General features: G+C 44.1%; 1 protein-coding gene across 2 annotated transcripts in view; it reads right to left on the bottom strand.

The window, feature by feature from the left end:
- LOC119969217 (BEN domain-containing protein 2-like) overlaps positions 1 to 19,670 on the bottom strand; it is a 174,785-nt gene that overhangs the window by 56,246 nt on the left and 98,869 nt on the right. For both annotated transcript variants that reach the window (XM_038802528.1, XM_038802529.1), the window contains 3 exons: positions 18,073 to 18,276; positions 12,991 to 13,100; positions 4,913 to 5,063 (listed from right to left, as the gene is read on the bottom strand). In XM_038802528.1, the coding sequence (XP_038658456.1) occupies positions 4,913 to 5,063; positions 12,991 to 13,100; positions 18,073 to 18,276 (465 nt within the window). The remainder of the gene's footprint in view (positions 1 to 4,912; positions 5,064 to 12,990; positions 13,101 to 18,072; positions 18,277 to 19,670) is intronic.

Here is a 19,670-nt window from a genome sequence, read left to right as displayed (position 1 = left end):
CTGCATAACTATGTAGAAAGATAATCATTCTGAATTGTGCCAGAGTTTAGGGTTTTGTTGCGTCTAGTGGCATATGTAAAATATCCTTTTAGAACTGGTGTCCTTGTGAATTTTTTCTGTAATATTCTATTTCTGTTATTGTGTGGCTAAAGAACCCATGATTAGCTCCTGCAAGATCTTATATCAGAGAGGAGGATGTTACAACATGCTATTGATGATTCTGGTGTGGCTGAAGTTGAGGGAGATATGTTCTGGTATGTGCCCAAATGTGGCGTGATGATCCTGAATTCTTGTGGTTTTTGTGAGCAATTGCCCTGTGGGAAGGTGTGCATCATTTTACCATATTTACATCTCCTTATCCTCCTCTCCCTTGTTCTCTGGTAATGTGTAGAGAGGCGCTGAGTAAAGTTTACTAATTGTACTGGGCCAACTATATTGTTGTTTTTCTGTCCTCCTCTGTATCTATGTATACTGTTGAAACATTTTTTCTATGCTGTACCATTCCTGTGGTTTTGTTGAGTTATTTGTCAAAATGGAAAATTTTCAATGAAAACATTAAAAAATAAATAAACACTATCCCATGATTTCCCTCCTCGGTCTTTCCAAGGCAAAAGTTCAGATCTTGTGATCGGCACTACAATTTGCACTCTTATGAAGCACTTATGCGTATGGAACCTAGGGTCAATCCAGCCATTTCCACAAAACTGTGGAACCTCATGGGCTGGATTTTGCCCCAGCTCCTGTGCTCCTGGGTCTGAAGGTGGTTGGGGGGTATGTAAAATCCAGCAGATAACCTTAGCGCGCTGCCTATCGGCCTGCCCCTGAAATGTCTGACAGCGGATGATGTGCCCACCCTTGGTCCTACTGAAGCTGAAACTGACCAACTGATGGCCAATTAAGGTCCTGGACCTCCCGCAGCTGGTATTTTACCCATGACGGAGGAAAGTCCATGTAATGTGGGAAGTCTGGCATTTTTAACTCTACGTGGGCTGGTGCCGTGCAGGGGGTAAGTGGGGGGGAGGGTGGGGGGGGGGGGGGTGGGGGGGGCAGAGAGCTCCTTTGGACGCACCCCCTTTCCCTCCACCAACAGGTCACCCCCCCCCCCCCCCTCCCCCGCCCGGCCCTTTTGGATCAACGCTCTCACCCAACTCAGCGTTTTCCGTCAAGACCCCCGATCCCAGGCCCCTCTGGCTCCTCGGTGGAGTGGGACTGTCTATAGTCCCAGCAGTGGCCAATGCTCCTGGTGGCACTGCTTGGACTACAGTGCTGCTGGTTACATATTCGCTTGGCACCCAAAACCAAATGATCTCCTAGGAGCAGCAGCTTACTGAAGGAAAGCAGGTTTAGCACTCCCTGGCCAAAGCAGTATATTGAACCGGGTTGAATGAACCTCTCTCTTCTCTCCAGATCAGGAAAATTATGCTCTGTGAAGCCTGTCCCAATTTATACTTAGCTAGAAAATTATGTTCGAGTCAGAGACCTCAATCCTCCCTATCTTCAATAGAGAGTTGTCTCCAACCCATTTGTACCCTTCCTGTTTCTCCCTCTCTCATTTCCCTGTGAAATTACAATATATAAAGGATATTTTAACATTAATCTGTGCAATTCACTTGGTTATTACTCTTGAGCATCGTGTGTTATACATCTACTTAGTTTATAGCACAGTTCATTACCAGATTCCCTTGCGCAGCCTGTTTGAAGGTGTTTTCTACGGAATGTATCAGAATGAAACCTGTCACATCCCATGGTGCTGGGCAAGCTGTGGGAGTTGCAAAAAGCACAGTTCAATCTCTTATGCGACACTGTAACTTGAAGAATCTATGGTTGCTTGATCATGACAAGCAAGGAGGATTAAATAACAGCAAGTTGACAAAACTGTACCGATCAAAATTGTATTAAATCTTTGGCTGGGATTTTCTGGTCCAACCCGTAGTGGGAACCATCGCGGGCAAGAGCGGAAAATTTGGGGAGACAGCCAAAAGTCCACTGGCTTTTGGTGGGGACCGAAAAAACCCAGGCATGGCGAGAGTGGAAAATCCTGCCCATCGTGTCTTATGTTTTAATCCTTCCCGCAGGGCAGATTGGACAACAGCTTCAGGAGCAGACAACGAGTGTCCTTGTTCGGCAGACCTCTTCCTGGTTTGAATCTCCAATTCTGATTGCACAAAGGAGGCAGGAATTCACTGACATTCTAAAACACAAAGATCCAAACTTGCTTTCTTCATGGCCCTCATTTGTACCCTACTGCACTATGGCTTCACAGCACCAGGGTCCCAGGTTTGATTCCCAGCTTGGGTCACTGTCTGTGCGGAGTCTGCACATACTCCCAGTGTCTGTGTGGGTTTCCTCTGGGTGCTCCGGTTTCCTCTGGAGGTCCTCCTACAATTCCTGACAGACGTGCATTCTGAATTCTCCCTCTGTGTACCCGAACAGGCGCCAGAATGTGGCAACTAGGGGCTTTTCACAGTAAATTCATTGCAGTATTAATGCAAGCCTACCTGTGACAATAAAGATTATTATTATTATTGCAGATTAAATTTGAAGGTATTGCTTTCAGTTTTCACATGTCCTAAGCTGCTAGTAGATCTTTGCAATCAAAGGGAGCAGCGCTGAACAGCCCTTTCCAAACCACCAGGCCTACAAAATTTCACCAAGTGAAGCCAGAAAGAAAATAAACATAAAATAAAATAGAAACGGAGTTGACAGGTGTTGATGGCCCAGTTAACTGGAGATTGTGGGAAGCAGTTTGGACAAATGGAGATTCATCTTCAAAATGCTCCAGCATCAGTATAGGTTTTATTTTTAAAGGGTAGGGATTATTCTTGGCAATGTTATCATCTAAAAGCTCAATTTTCTTGGGTAAAATGTCTCTCTTACTTTAATTTATGTGTTAAAATAATGGAGAGCGGAACTTGAGAAAGAAATTTGAGAAAGCAAGTTCAAGCTTTGGACAATAATATTGCCAACTGTAATTTCTACCCTCTCAGTAACATGTGTTGGGCGTGATTCTCCCGACCCGACAGTGGAAAAACCAGAATGATTCCCGTTGGCTCTAGGAGCGGCCCCAACATGACCTGCTATGGCATTTGGAAATATATTTTTCCTCAAAAAGGTTTTTCATGCCATTCCAAAACACCGGGGTCTGCACTGCAACTGAGAGGGAGAGAGCGTAATCTCTCTGACAGGTCCCCCACCTCGGAGGTCGGAACACCATTTTAAAAGGACGTCCCGATCTCAAATACCTTCTCCAATTCTTATGCCGCACACCCAATCCCAAGATTGCTGGAAGCCCCACCCTAATCTCTGGCAGGACCCACCAAACCCACCAAATCAGAATCCCCTTCTGCACCCCCCCCCCCCCCCCCCCCGCCCCAGGGTGCCGAGGGGGGTCCTTTTGGTAGGGAGGGACGGGTGGGGGGGGGGGGGGGGGGTGTTGTGCTGGGCAGCAGGGGTTCAAATCAGGAAGAGCCTTGTTTGGTTTCTCTCCCCATCTGCAGCCTTTAAACCATTTAACCAGCCAGTCAGTATGTAAAATTTAAAGTTTTCTCACAATAGTGAAAGCGTTCTCATCTGTACCCCGAAAGCCTTGAAAAGGTCTGTCAGTATGCCTAGTTTAAAGGTCTATGAGATGAAGGTAAAAGTCATTCCTTTAAAGTTGTGGAAACCTTTGAAGTGGTTTTCAGATTCACTTTAATGGCCTCTAGAGTATAGAAGTCTGTGCTGTGGGAATGGCTAGAAGGCTGCACACCTTGAGCTGGATTGTTTACATTCAATTTCACACTCCATTGCCTGCTGAAAGCTCTTTGATTGACAGGTTGAGGCAGTTTCAAAGGGGAGAATCAGATTGTTTATTTATATAGCTCTGCGGGGTTCCATTAAATCAGGTTAGCAGGTATTTTCCTCACCAAAGATTTTTTATGAGTCTGCCCCTTTGTTCTCAAGTGCTTCGTCGGAAATGCAGGGATTGCCCCCATGTGCCCCATCCCAGGGAAGACCCCCAACCCGAGACCCTCAAGCCAGCACAAGCCCCCTGACCTCCACCTCCCTTGAAGGACATCCCTCAGCACCCTAGCGGCAAATGTTAGGAAGGTACTTACCACAATGCCACCCCTCAGACTGGATGCTGCCAGATCCGCATTCCTCAATACTTGCAGCAATTCAACCAGTGGGTCTCTTCGCCCAGGGGGGGATTGGAGCATTCCAGCTGACTAGTGGGTCAGGCTTGAATGCTTCCTCGGGCTTGGCTACATTCACAACTCTGAGTGTATGAAGCTGGTTAGAGTCAACAATAAGTAAACTAGACTTACCTGTGAATTGAACAAATGCTAACCAATACACTGCAGGCTATCTTTTACATTTATTAGTAATTATTATTGTATTGATATTGATCCTACTTTGCTGAGATGTTTTTTCCCCTCATGTTGACACAGATTTTCTGCCAGTTGGGTTGGAAGTCTACTTTCAGAACATCACAGAATGGCTTTCTTTATGATACAGATACAAAGCACTGTAAACTACCACCGCAGCTGGTATATTGAGGTGTGCAAGTATGGATGTGATGTAGATATCATAAAGGCAATAAAATTTATCCATCATCATGGCAATTTGGAAGTCTACCGTGACTCAAACATCTATCAGACCACCACCAACACAATTCTGTCAAGAGCTAAAGGGAGGAAATGTGCACTTCAATCGAACAATGAGGCAGAAATCAGAAAAAGAATACCTCACAATGTCCAGTAGCACAACTGAGAATAACTAAAATGTTTTCATAAGAGACAAACACTTTTGATTGACAGTAAGACCCGAGATCTATCCTGTGTCCTTGTGAATATGAGACAATACTTTTATATTTGTGAATACCAGGCTAAATATGCACCCATTTTTGTTGAAATGTGAAGGTTATTCCTACCCAATTTCTCATAAGGTTTTTGCTGCTGTGTAGAAGATATTGGTGCTGAGTTCTGATAAAGCCACCAGAGCTGACCATTTATGGCAGAGTCCGAGGTGGATGGAGAGACGGTTGCTGCTGATGCCTTTTCGTCCGATAAGTATTCTCTTCCCTGATAGCAAAAGACAACATAATTACTTCAATTTCTGACACTCATATAGCTTAAAAGTCACAGAAATTAAAATAAAACCACAATATATTGTATTTATATTCTAGCCCGGGGACTACTGGCAATCTGCCTTCACTTCAATATGGCCCTCAGGCAATATACTGCGCTCTGCGACTCTGGACCTTCATAGCCTGAACGGAACTAGGAGGTTGATCCAGTTAAAATTCAGACTACTTTTTATGCCCTTTCAGCAAACAAGGCAAAGGAGTGTTGTTAAGAGCCAGGGTCATCACTACTTCCATTCAGTCAGTGATAGGACATTATTAATATAGAATTAAAAGTTTTCATTTCTTCAAGTAGAGCTCCAATTCCCGCAGCCATAATTAAATTAGAAGCTTGGTGTGTGTGAAAGTGCAGACAAAGGCCTATGTCCTCATCCTGCAGTGAACATTTCCAACAATGACCCTTGAGTATGACCCTGGATTGTTCATGTTCAATTTCACAAACCATTGCCTGCTGAAAACATTTTGATTGACAGGTTGAAGCACTTACAATGGGGAGAATCAAATTGTTTATTTATATAGCTCTGCAGGGATCCATTAACTCAGGGTAGCAGGCATTTTCCTAACTGCAGTTTTTTTGAGTCTGCCCCTTTGTTCTCAAGTGCTTCCTAGAATATAGAATAGCTTCCTAGAATGTGCAGGGATTACCCCCCATGTACCCGACCCCAGGGAAGACCCCCAACCTGTGACCCTCCAGCCCAACACAAGTCACCCTGATGCCCACCTCCCATGAAAGACCCCCCGTGATTAGGCAGTGGCCCTTAAAAAAAACAATAGCAAGTAACATTGCTGCAATGCATAATTCACTAGAATTAGTTCACAGCCCACCATCCTCAACACATCACATTCACAGCCAACTATTAGATATCTCTTAAAAAAGGACTATTTATTTCACAGAGCTCTTGTGGCACAGTGGGCAATGCCCCTGCCTCTGAACCACAAGTTCTGGGTTTGAATCTCACCTCAGGACTTGATCACCAAGGAAGGTGCGTTCATAATATTTAAAATCCTCCCAACACCTGCCAGTGGCAGGCAGGTAGAGCGGGGAGACCCCTAGTCAGCCATGCTTGGTGTGGAGTTTGGCCCTCAAGTTATAAGCCTCTGGTGACAGACCAGAGACCTGTTCCAGGAAACAGCAGCTTTTGAGACAGATGAATGTCTGTTTTGTGCATTACAATGGGCGCAATTCTCCCAAAATATTTCTAAGTGCAGTAGTGAGCAGGAATTGCCGCGAACATCCGGGCGCTCAGCCCAGCGAGGCCGGCAACGCAATTGATCCACTTAACGAGCCCTCACAGGCTCACAGGAAAGAGGGACTCAGAAAATCTGTGGAGGGGGTCTGAATTGCGACACTTAGTGGGGGGCTGCTTTGCAATGCGGGGAGGGGGTGGCCAGCTGCAGGACCTCGCTACCAGGCCGCCCACTCAAAATGGCAATAGTGGGATTCCCTCGGGAATCCCTTGTATTCTTCCCCATTCATAAACTTGCATAGCGAGGAATAGTGAACCGCTTCAGTGCAAATCAGTTTGAATTCACCTCCGATGGGAGACAGTGGTCTGGATTCTCCGATTACCAACTCCGAAATCGCGCTCGCCGATCGGCTGGAGAATCCATTTTTACGCTGGAATCGGGGGCGGTGTCATTTTTCCGCTCCCTCAAAAGCGTGCATCAGGCTGAAATTGGGATTCACACTGGGTGGCAGACCTGTCGCGAGTCTCCGTGCCCACCCACCGCCATAGTAGGTTTCCCTGCGTCCCTGTCGAGCCTCCCGCTCTGATCAGGCGGGACCATGCAAACTGTACATGAGAGCTATTTTACTCATTGACAGGCAGGATGCAACATTCACTCACCAGCTGAAATGCTCCAGTCCCCACCCCAGCCGAGAGACCCTCTGGCAATGTGACAAGTACACTTCCAACAATTGCCGGGGTGCCAAAAGGGGTCCTCATGGGAGGTGGGGACCAAGGAAGCTTGAGCTGAGCTGGAGGTACTCAGGTCGGGGGTCCTCCCTGGGAAGGGCTCATTTGTCTGCTCTCCCCATCTGCAGCCTTTAAACCTATTAAACAGTCAGTCAGTATGCAAAAAATAAAGTTTTCTTATAATAAATTGAAAGTGTTCTCATCTGTACCCTAAAACCTTTAAAAAGTCTGCCAGTCTGGTACAGAACTCTGTGTGCATGCCGACATTCAATTTCAAGCTCAATTGCCTGCTAAAAGCTTGCCGATTGACAGGTCGAGTCAGGTTGAAAGGGGAGATTTAGATTGTTTCGTTTTATGGCTCTGCAGGGATCCATTATCTCCAAGTATTATATTGAATTAAATTTGATTTATTGTCACATCTATCGAGGTACAGTGAAAAGTATTGTTCTGCATACAGTCCCGATAGATCATTCCATACATGAAAAATACATAAGATATGCATAAATAAACAATATAAATACATTGGATGAGCAACGGAGTGTAGTACTACTTAGCAGAGAAGATGTGTGAAGAGATCTGTTCAGTCCGTAAGAGGGTTATTCAGGAGTCTGGTAACAGCAGGGAAGAAACTGTTTTTGAACCTGTTAGTGTGTGTTGTCAGGCTTTTGTATCTCCTGCCCCATGGAAGAATTTGGAAGAGAGAATAGCCTGGGTGGGAGGGGTCTTTGATTATGCTGCCCACTTTCCCAAGGCAGTGAGAGGTGTAGACAGTGTAAATGGATGGGAAGCGGGTTTTGCATGATGGACTGGCCTGTGTTCATGAATCTCTGCAGTTTCTTACGGTCTTGGGCCAAGCAGTGACCATACCATGCTGTGATGTAGCCAGATAGGATGCATTTTATGAAGCATCTGTAAAAATTGGTAAGAGTCAATGTGGACATGCTGAATTTCCTTAATTTCCTGAGGAAGTATAGGTGCTGTTGTGCTTTCTTGGTCATGGTCACTTGGTCACTTTCATTGGTGGACCAAGATAGATTGTTGGTGATGTGCACATCTAGGAATTTGAAGCTGTCAACCATCTCCACCTCAGCACCATTGATGCAAATAGGGGTGTGTACGAGACTTTGCTTCCTGAAGTCAATGACCGGCTCTTTAGTTTTGCTGACATTGAGGGAGAGATTGCTTTTTTTTTTGTTTTTAAAAAGTAAATTTAGAGTACCCAATTCATTTTTTCCAATTAAGGGGCAATTTAGCGTGACCAAGCCACCTACCCTGCACATCTTTTGGGTTGTGGAGGCGAAACCCACACAAACACGGGGAGAATGTGGAAACTCCACACGGACAGTGACCCAGAGCCAGGATCGAACCTGGGACCTCAGCGCTGTGAGGCAGCAAATGCTAACAACTGTGCCACCGTGCTGCCCGAGGGAGAGATTGTTGTTGTTACACCATGCCACTAGGTTCTCTATCTCCCTCCTGTACTCAGACTCATCGTTGTTCGAGATCCGACACACTATAGTCGTATCATCGGCAAACATGTCGATGGAGTCAGAGTCAAATTTTGCCACGCAGTCGAGTGTATATAGTGAATATAATAGGGGGTTAAGTACGCAGCCTTGTGGGGCCCTAATATTGAGGTCTATCGTGGAGAAGGTTTGGTCCTTACTGATTGTGGTCTATGGGTCAGGAAGTCGAGGACCTAGTTCCAGAGGGAGGAGCCAAATCCTCGGTTTTGGAGTTTTGATATGAGCTTGCCTGGGATTATACAGTTGAAAGCAGAGCTGTAGTCAATGAATAGGAGTCTGACGTAGGAGTCTTTGTTGTCGAGATGCTCCAAGGATGGGTGTAGGGCCAGGGAGATGGCATCTGCTGTGGACTGGTTGTGGCAGTAGGTGAATTGCAATGGATCAAGGCATTCTGGGAGTGTGGAGTTGATGTATCTCATGACCAACCTCTCGAAGCACTTCATAGTGATAAATGTCAAGGCCACCGGATGGTAGTCGTTGAGACACGTTGCCTGGTAGCAGGTGTTTTCCTAACTGCAGTTTTTTATCATGTGTCTGCCTCTTAGTTCTCGAGTGGGTTCTAGAAAGTGCAGTTGTACCGGCTGCCCCAGCACTTTATTATGAGGGATCTGTGCTTCAGGGATATTGTGTGACTGTTTAAATGGTGTTGGGGTACAGATGAGATTGCAGAGGTGCGGGACCTGTCAGAGAGACGAGGTCCCGTCCCTCTCAGCTCCAGTGTGGACCCTGGTGTGCCATGGAATGGCATGGAAAAGCTCTTTGAGCTAAAAGAAAAAAAGAAACTCCTAGTGCCATAACATGACATATTGGGGTCACTCTTAGTGCCAGTGGGAATCACTTTGGTTTTCCCGCTGGCAGGGATACTTAGTTGTGGTTCTGGAGAATCATGCCTTTAGTGTTTAAAGTTGATTAAAACCTTCAGCTCCATTAATAAGTATTACCTCAACAATGTCCGAATATTGATTGAAAGGAACATTTTAAATTTTGCTGCAAAGTGCAGCTTGCAACTGGCAACATTAAAATGAATGGGGGAAACTACAGAGTCTGCTCATCCTACTAACAGATACAGCTGACTGAGGAGATATGGCCAAATCATATATCCTTTTTTTATGGTATTGTCATTGTTAAAACATGTTGGGCACGATTATCCGTCCTGCCAGCCCCGTTTTCTGACACGACGTGCCCCCACCCATTGTGGGCCACCCCACACCTTTGGGAAACACATGGGCGTGGGTGCACTGTCGGAGGATACCGCCGACAGAGAATCCCGCAGGGGGTACTTTCACACCTTAGCAGCTGTGATTTGGAAGCTTTCTTCATTGAATATAACATGTAGGGGCTGGTTTAGCACAGTGGGCTAAACAGCTGGCTTGTAATGCAGAACAAGACCAGCAGCACGGTTCAATTCCCATACCAGCCTCCCCGAACAGGCGCTGGAATGTGGCAACTAGGGGCTTTTCACAGTAACTTAATTGAAGCCTACTTGTGACAATAAGCGATATTTATTATTATTACATTAGAATAACGAAACCATTCATTCCTAATTATAACATGATATTTCTTGGCAGGGATGTTTCTTGTCTATATAATGGAGGTAATTTCAAGGCGAGCGCTAATAGTTGCATTGGGGTGGGGTGGAGAAGAGGGAGAAGCGAACCTTGCCCACTGGCAACTCACATTGGTAAACAGAATGTCCAAATATGGACTGTTGGTTGTTAAGGCTCCATTGCTACTGAAAAATATCCCAAAATTGATCTCTGGGAAATTCAGTTTCTGGCGGTCGCCTGCCCAGAATGCACGACGACAACTCAATGCAATGATTTTTGGCATTTAAAATAATGGCCAGAAAATTGAACACAACACGCACCTAACTTTCTGATATGCACTCTCAGTCACCTCTGCATCAGGAACACAAAGTAAAAATACTACCCCTAAATAATACAATCTCTAGCCATTTTTAAAATCAGAATAATGAATATGAACTATAAGCACCATGTAGAATTTCAATGGGGTTTCTTCCCTAACATTTTCTCTAAAAGCAATGACTTATTCTGTAACATAATACCTCTGGTAGCAGCATAGGAGGTCTTGTGGCACAGCAATAGTGTTCTTACCTCTGGACCAGGAGCTTTGGATTCAAGTCCAATACCAGGACTCGTTGGTCACAGAAGGCATGTTCCTTACCCAATTCAATAGGCTGATGAGCTTGGGAATCCTTCCACCATATTCCCCAAAGGGGGAAAAAAGTGGGTGAAGATATGCTTAAAAACAAACAACTGGTAACAGTTACTTTCTCACTAAAGTATTAATTCTTCACACCTAGGGCAGCACGGTGGCGCAGTGGTTAGCACTGCTGCCTCATGGCGCCGAGGTCCCAGGTTCTATCCCAGCTCTGGGTCACTGACCGTGTGGAGTTTGCACATTCTCCCCGTGTTTGCGTGGGTTTCGCCCCCACAACTGCAAGATGTGCAGGGTAGCTGGATTGGCCACGCTAAATTGCCCCTTAATTGGAAAAAATGAATTGGGTGCTCTAAATTTATAAAAAGAAAAACAAAAAAAATTCTTCACATCTAGGCCTAGTCAGTGAATGCTGGACTATTTGTTTATGGAGACACCACTGCCAGGCCTGATCTTATCATTGCACAAAATCTGGATAATTACACTTTCTAACTGAAGTTACGAATAGAGACCAGGGGTGGGATTTTCCGTGCCCCCTGCAGTATGTCTAGTGGAAGCTTCCTTCATGCCTCTGCCAAGAAGACTGTGGCCGATTGTAATTCTCTGTTTGTTGCCTTGACTGAGATTGACTAACTGAGCACAATAAAACGGGGACCTCCTTGGCTCATTGCAGTATGGCTCATTTCATACCGAGCAGCGCACTTACCAAACAGAACACCAAGGTTTCCCGGAGACATCAGTATCCCAGAACCAGAACCAAGGTGCTGAAATTTTGTTCTTAATCAACAACCATAACACCTCCTCATCTGATAAACTAAAGCTGCGATTTTTCACATTTGTTATTTTTAGCTCATGTATCAAAATTAAGTAAGAACTTGATTAACCAGTCAGAAAAGCAACCTAATGTATGACATGTCTCATCAGCTGTTAGAACACAGCCGCCTTGTCTCAGTTACATGAGACAACTTACAACTGCTGATCAGTGGAGACATCGATGAAGGTATATAAGACGTACTGGGGGCGGTTAGCTCAGTTGGCTGGACGACTGGTTTGTGATGCGGAGCAACGTCAATAGCATGGTCATCCTAGTCAGCTCAATTCCCATACTGGCTGAGATTATCCATGAAGGCCCCACCTTCTCAACATCGCCCTAAGGTGTGGTGACGCTCATGTTAAATTACCCACAGTCAGCTCGCTCTCAAAAAAGGGAAGAGTAAGGGGTATGGTAACTTTCATTTTTCTTTCACAACCACCATGTTATTCCAACCCAAAGAAGATTGAGCATTTAAGAATTGATAGGGTAGATAGAAATAAGATATTTCCTCTGGCAGAGAAGTCCAGAGCAGGGAGGTTTAATCTTAAAATTAGAGCTAGGCCATTTGGCAGTGGTGCCAGGAATTATTTTTACACAGTAAGTGTAAATCCAGACCTTTCTCCCCAGAAGGATTCCTAAGGCCAGGCCAACTGAAAATTTAAAGACTGAAATCAATACCTATTTTCAAGTAGGGGTATTCAGGTTTATGGAGACGAGGTGAGTCGATAGATGTAAGATACAGATCAGCAATGATCTGCTTAAATGGAAGAACAGGTTTTGATTGGCTGAATGGACTACACCTGTTCCTCAGTTCCCTGAGTGCAGAAGATAACAAGCATGCAGTGAGTTGGAGGAAAGCTTTTGCTGGATTGAGCTTTGTGCTGCTATGAAAGACAAATATAATTATACAAAAAATGACCATGAGAGGATCACAGCCAAGCCCAACATTGTCAGAATCTTATGTTTAGACTTCTGCACATTCTACCAGGCTTTGGTGGAAAGCAATCAGAACTCGGAACAAAGGCCCATGGGACACCAACTGTATTGCTTAGCCAGCATAGTGAAAGACGCCTGGAATTGGACCTGGAAATCTGTGAGACTTAGTACCACACTGGGTAATATTTCAAACCATTTCAATGGGCAAATAATAAACTCTTCCGCTTTTGTGACGACTGGTTTATGATGCAGAGCGACTGGTTCAATACGTGTACCGGCTGAGGTTATCCATGAAGGCCCGCCTTCTTCACATTGCCCTGAGGTGCGGCGGCTTTTCTGCTAGCAAGTTATTTCCATTCATAAAGAACAGTAGCTGTTGACATTGATGGAGTGCTCTGAATTATAGAGAGAAAGGCTAGGTGAGCAAACTGACCGCGGCTCATTCTTTCATAGTTCATTCTGTCAGTATCGACTCTGTGGAAAAAACAAACTTACAGCTCTTCTCCTGGTAACACTGATCATGCTGTTAATTGATGAGATGCAGGCCTTCCAGTCTTTACCGATCTCAGTGAGGTCATGTTGAGGGAACTGTTTGCTCAAGAACTCTGTAAGAACAATTATGTGGATAACAAATAGGTTCATGAGCAGAATAAAATTGTGGAAATAAATGCCAAAGCATAACTTATGTTGTGACTCTGAAAATAATTTCTCAGCGAACCAATTCAAACCTACAATATGCTCCAGCCTCATTTTAGGTTGGCTCAGATTCCTACTGCACCCATTAAAAACTCAATGAATCAATTAATGTATAGCTCAACCCAACAGACAATTAATACATTGTAAAAGGTACTGTACTAAATATTACTTAACTTCAGTAAAGACTTAAAGACTATAGACCTGGAGGCTATTTGCGTCATTTATTCTTCTATGTCGCTCACAGAGTTACATAGAGTTTTACTGCAGAGAAAGAGGCTATTTGACCCAACAGAGCGACACTGATGTTTATGCTCTACACGAACATCTTTGTAACCACAACTTCTTATCAACAAGAATTTCTATTCCTTTCTTCCTTAATGTACTTGCCCAGTTTTCCCTTAAGCGTAACTATGCTAGTAGCCTTAACCATTCCACATGTAAGCGATAATTTAGTAGATTTTGTTAATTCATTCAAATTTTCTTCATTCAGTTGATTGCCTCCCATGTACTGGAAGTTTATGGCTGCTAATGTTGTGACAGCTTAATACCATAAAGCAGCGAAACACACATCTTACACAGCAAGGTCATTTTTTTTTGGAACACAAGATTACTGCTCAGTTTAGATTTTGATCAGTTTGTGACTGGGCTCCAGGAAATGGCATTGCACAGTCAAGATGCATTCTATCTTATAAGGAATGGGAGTGAACATCCATGAACTGACTTGCCCTACTTGTATCTTAGTTGCAGAGTAACACTAATTGTGATTATGACAGTCCCCACAGCCCAGACATTAGTAATAACTGCAACGGGTTCTATCCACACTGCACACTTATTGTGGGGTTTTGGCAGCTGAAGCTGCTACCACCAATGGATGTGTGATTGAAATCAGCGATGATGGGTTCAGAATTGGAGAAACACAGGCGCCCTGGAGGTTTGTAAGATGGGAGGAGATTACAAAGATTTGAAGGGGTCAGGGATTTAAAACATTAAAAAATGCAATAAGATTCAGCATGGTTATTAAATGTATTGAATTGTATGCAGCAGTCAGGAGCAACTGGGGATTCACTTGTGCTCCCTACAAACGTCTGAGGAGCTTGTACTGTATTGTGTATCTATGTAAATGAATACTGATAAAAGTATGTAGACATTGGCTCTCGTTCTGTCCTTCATATCTGACCTTCTGGAGTGCAAGAATGATTTTCTTCAAAGCAACAGGCCTGCCAAAGGTACTGAAGCCAAAAGCGAACCCACCCTGCACTGATATCAATAGAGATGTGGGGGTAGGTTTTCCAATTGGTGTTGGAATTTTCCATGTGCTATTTTTAGGGAGGTGTGAACTAATTTAAGTTAAAGCTGAATATCTCCATTAAGATTTCACACAGAGGAATGTACTCCAAGTGCTTGACGTCTTTGTAGCTGAACTTCACTGTCTAATACACCCCAATCTTCAATCCAGCAGGGATTAGTTTTATTCCTTATTTCTCTACCTTCTCTTGAATACAGCAATTGTTACACTGGAGGCAGCTGTCCTTAAATATTTTCCGTCCTTTAAGAGGTTGGACGGTGAGGGCAGAATTTATGCCCTTCCCTGTGGCAGGTTTGCTGGCAGGGGGCATTTAATTTGGGCAGGAAGGTGACAATTAAATCAGTGGCAGGAAGACCTGTGAATGGCCTCCTGTCCCGCCATCAATTGAGGCTCTTACTTGGGAAATCAATGCCCACTTAAATGCCTCATCCTGCATCTGCTTGTATTCAGCCGGATGTGGGCATGGGGACTTTCCATATGGGAAGACTGAAAAGTAAACCCTGTCAGGGTTCCTTGCGGGCTTTCAGGGGCGCGTGCCTGCCCCTCCCCCCGGGTGAATCCCCACTTGCTATCAGCGAGGTTGAATCTCAGCCGGCCATAGTACTCGCTGCTGAAGAATGAAGAGCCGCTGGCCTCTGATTGGTCAACAGCTCGCAGTAAGCAGGACCTCCGCCCCCTAGGGTCCTTGATCCTGGAGAAGGCCCACTGCTGCTCAGTTAGCTGCCTCATTGCCACTTAATTCAGTGGGCTTCCCTGAACAGAGGCAATGCAGGATTCTTGGCAGCTCCCAGCCAGCGGGCGAGATGTTTGTCATCTCCACTAAATTAAGCCTGAATGTTGAAAGGTTGTAACACTGTGGGGATCATCCTAGTCAGCTTTTATCACTTGATGTCCTTTATCAGGAAGAGAAATATTGCCTGTCTAATTGTTCTCCTTAACCCAAGGCTACTTTGGTCATTTTTAACACAGTTCCAATATTAACTTAATCGGGCATTACCAAAGGAATGTTTTTTTTAAAAAGCTCAGTAATTGTAATATCCAAAATATAGTATTAAACAAAATATAAATAACATTTTTCACAATAAAGTGATTAAATTTAGCATTTAATCTTTTAATTCAATATTTTGTTGAAAGATTTATTTCTTGTCTCAAAACCTGCTTTAATTGGATATTATTTCCTCATACAGTTGGAATGAGTTTTCAATACCAGCTGCGAATTATGAGCAGTTGGAATGAGTTTTCAATACCAGCTGCGAATTGTGAGCAGTTTGAGAACTTCATGCAATCTGTGCATCAGCTGGAGTTGAACTGAATTGGACTAGCTTTAAAAATATTATGACTACAAGAGCAGGTCAGAAGCTAGGAATTCTGCAGCGAGTAACCCACCTCCTTACCCCCCTCAAAGCCTGTCCACCATCTACCAGGCACAAGCCAGGATTATAATGGAATACTCTCCGCTTGCCTGGATGAGTGCAGCTCCAACAACACTCAAGAAGCTCCACACCATCCAGGACAAATCAGCCCGCTTGATGGCTCCTCTTTCCATAAACATTCACTCCTTCCCCATCAACGAACAGTAGCAACAGTGTGCATCAACTACAAGATGCACTGCAGGAACTCACCAAGGCTCCTTAGGCAGCACCTTCTAAAGCCACGACCACTACCATCTAGAACAACAAGGGAGCATCACCACCTGAAGGAACCCCTCCACGTCACTCACAGTCTCCCTCCACACTTGGGGACTAGGCAAATTCTGAACTTCTGAGCTTGTTATGAGATCAATTTTGTTTGTGGAAAATTGTGTTTATTTAAGACTTGCAGACAACTAACTCTCAACAGATTAAAGGATGAATTTTTCATTTCTGCACTCTGAGTGTTGGTGGGGGATACACATATTAGGAAACTGTGCAGGCCAACTCGTGATTTTGCCTCCACTCATTTTAAGAGGCAGAAAATGGGCATTTAAATACGTCAAGGCAGACCATCCTCTTCCTCTCCCATTACTGCCAGGTCCCAGTCAGCCTCAATACCATCAGACCCTGTATTCAAAGACTCCAGAACTTGAGAACCAGATTGGGAATCAAATACTCCAGAATGTCTGGAATACTAGATTCTCAATCTGATTCTCGTCCTAAACAACTGCTTGGCTCTCCTCTTATTCCTGGATAATGGGATCGCAACTCAATATTCATAGTATTTTCGTCATATTGATGATCTCTTGAAACATCATTGATAGTCTTGGTGGTATGAACGAATTCTACATTCTAAACCACAGTTGAGCTGAGATATACTCCCTGTATGCTTCACCCGATGCCGGTGTTCTCTAGTTACATTGTGTACCTTGTGTTGCCCTATACTGTATTTCTTTTATTTCCTTTTCCTTTCATATACTTAATGGTCTGTTGAGCCGCTCGCAGAAAATACTTTTCGCTATACCTTGGTACACATGACAATAAACAAATCCAATGCAAAAGATACCCAAACAGCCCCCAGACTCTCAGGCACTGAAAACTCCCTCCTGAATTTTTCCAAATTCCAGAACCTAGCCCAATGTTTCTACAGCTTCTCTTTTTAGCATTCTCAGAATTCTGAAATCTCCCTTCCAGTATTCCTAGACTCTCCCTCCAAATATTGCCGGACTCGAGCCCCCTCTCCATGCTTCCAGATTCTGGCCCACTTCCCAGTGCCTCTGAACACCAGGGTCACCACAATGCCACACATGAACATATCAAATAATGTGACTTGGCGCAACATCCCAGTGCTTCGAAAACCTATTCAGTCAAATGAGAAACACCACAGGACATTGGCTTATACACAGAGTGAAGGAGCAATATGCATAGGTGGCCAAGGAAGAAGGAGCAAAAGTCTATTTACACATCACTGCAAATAGGTAAAGTAGATTCTAAAATTCCTAAATGCACCCTGGTGTAATATACCTTGTCAATTACATTTTTAAGGTTTAGAGAGCCAGGTCATGGGTATTAATTGCCTTTGAGACAGTGGTGTGGTGGGAATATCACTGGGCTAATAATCGAGGGGACCATGCTAATACCCTGGCTTATGGGTTCAAACCTCACGTTCAATAATATGGACAGGGAACACTGCGGGTGTGGGAGGAGAGCTGTGAGACTGGACAAGTGAATAAACACCCTTTATGAAAAAAGCCTCATCAATCAGCTTTAATCCTGTTAACACCTAGCAACCAATAATGCACACAGAAATGCATTGGGCAGATAAGCCCACCCAAATCTGACAAACCCAACTGCAACCGGCAAACCTTTCCTTCCAGAAAACCCACACGGAAGCTACAAGTTCATTAGATTAAATTGTGGTGTTCATTTATGCCATCAAGACAGTATCAGTGATATCTGTAGAAACAATCGATGGAAGCATCAGCCAAGCTCCTCGTTAACTTACCAAAGCCTGGACATGAGACTTCTGAACAATTAGTTAATACAGAACACAACCTACCTGTAACTGAAAGCTTACAGTAGGCTTACTGTTTTTCACACATAACTCATCTGAGATTGTGATCTTGCCACTCTATTAGCAACACTCCAGTGTGGTAAACTCACCTCTCACAGCTGCCAGTTTATTTGGATCCAGGGATTTCAGTCCTTGCTGTTTGCTTCCTACAACGCTGCTTGTCACTAGAACCTCATCAGTGAACAGATTCCTGGCCAGGTAACGTGCTGCCAGCTTTGGCTGGGTCTTCTGACTGGCCTTTAGTATAAACGCACCAGGTATTTTAACATTGCGCTTGGGATTCCCCAAAAACCCTTAAGAACAAAATAGAAAACAAAAGTCTGAAAGGGTGAAATTCCACTTAGGATCAATTTCTGTCCAATAGGCAAGGCTATTCCTAGTCACTGTGACATCTATAATGCATCAACGACATACTATTTCATACAAGCTAAATTCAAACTGATGCAACAAGTTGAATTGTTCAGGGTGTTTTCCTAGAAGGCTTTGACATTGATATTATGCTTCACTACCATCATCATGTGTCCTCTATCCGAAAGCAGGTTTGTTTGCTCACAGTCTTCTCCATGTCTCTCTGTCCTGTGCCACTCTTTTCATTTTCCAGTAACCTCCTTCAATTTCCAAGCCACCCAGCATTGATATTCTCTTCTTCCCCTCTTTGTCTTTTTCCTTGAAATCTTTCCCCCATTATATCTCTTACAAGTCCATTTCCTCTTGAGATGTGCTCTGCTCACTCTCTCTGCTTTATATTCAGTCAGTTTGTTTGTTTATTCACTCTCCTCAGCACTTCATTATTTGTTACTCCTTCAGTAAAGCAGGTCCTTTCTATTTCCCTTCAAACCCACATTTCAAAGCTACTTCGCAAGTTGGTCTCCACTTTTCCTAGCCACACAAAAAATATTCCAAATCAAGTTCTTTACAAGTCGCTTCTTGTACAGATTATTCAGCTTTCTGTTTAGCAATGATCTCTTTCCAGATGTCCTCCTTATACCATCACCAATCTGTCTTGAATGGATCTCGAAAGGAATTGATGCCACCCTGCATCACCGCTCCCTCCTTTCCACCAATCATGAAAATATCACAGCCTCCATCAGTTTGCACATTGCACACTTTGGTGGGGAGGGGGGTCACTGGATAAGACTCGAGCATGATTTCCCATCATGGGCCTACATGAGGAGGGAGCAGAGGTCAATAGCATTTTCTCCTGCTGTGATTCAGGCCTGTGATTGAACCCAGGACTCTCTTGATCTGTCTGAGCTTGTGCCAATGCAGCTAGTTTACTTCCAAACAAGTCAATGGGGAAAGTTGACATAACCACTCACTACTACTAAATCCAGCATGTTTCCTGTGTGTATATTCTATACGTACATTACCAACCTCGCAAGAGCAATAAGGGATGGACAATAAATGCTGGCCTCACCAGCCACACCCACATCCTGTGAAAGAATAGGTTAAAAAAAAGAACTTATCGAATCAAATTATATGAAACATTTTCTTTCCACAATTAATAAAATGAAGGTGAGAGTGTGATTCAGGTGATAACACAGAATACAAGCTGAGCTTGGTGTTGTTCATTCATAGTAAGAAGTCTTACAACACCAGGTTAAAGTCCAACAGGTTTGTTTCAAACACGAGCTTTCGGAGCGCAGCTCCTTCCTCAGGTGAATACCTCGCCACTGTTGGACTTTAA

The sequence above is a fragment of the Scyliorhinus canicula genome, chromosome 7 (assembly GCF_902713615.1).
Source record: "Scyliorhinus canicula chromosome 7, sScyCan1.1, whole genome shotgun sequence".
Taxonomy (NCBI): domain Eukaryota; kingdom Metazoa; phylum Chordata; class Chondrichthyes; order Carcharhiniformes; family Scyliorhinidae; genus Scyliorhinus; species Scyliorhinus canicula.
This window is presented reverse-complemented; position numbering and strand designations above follow the sequence as displayed.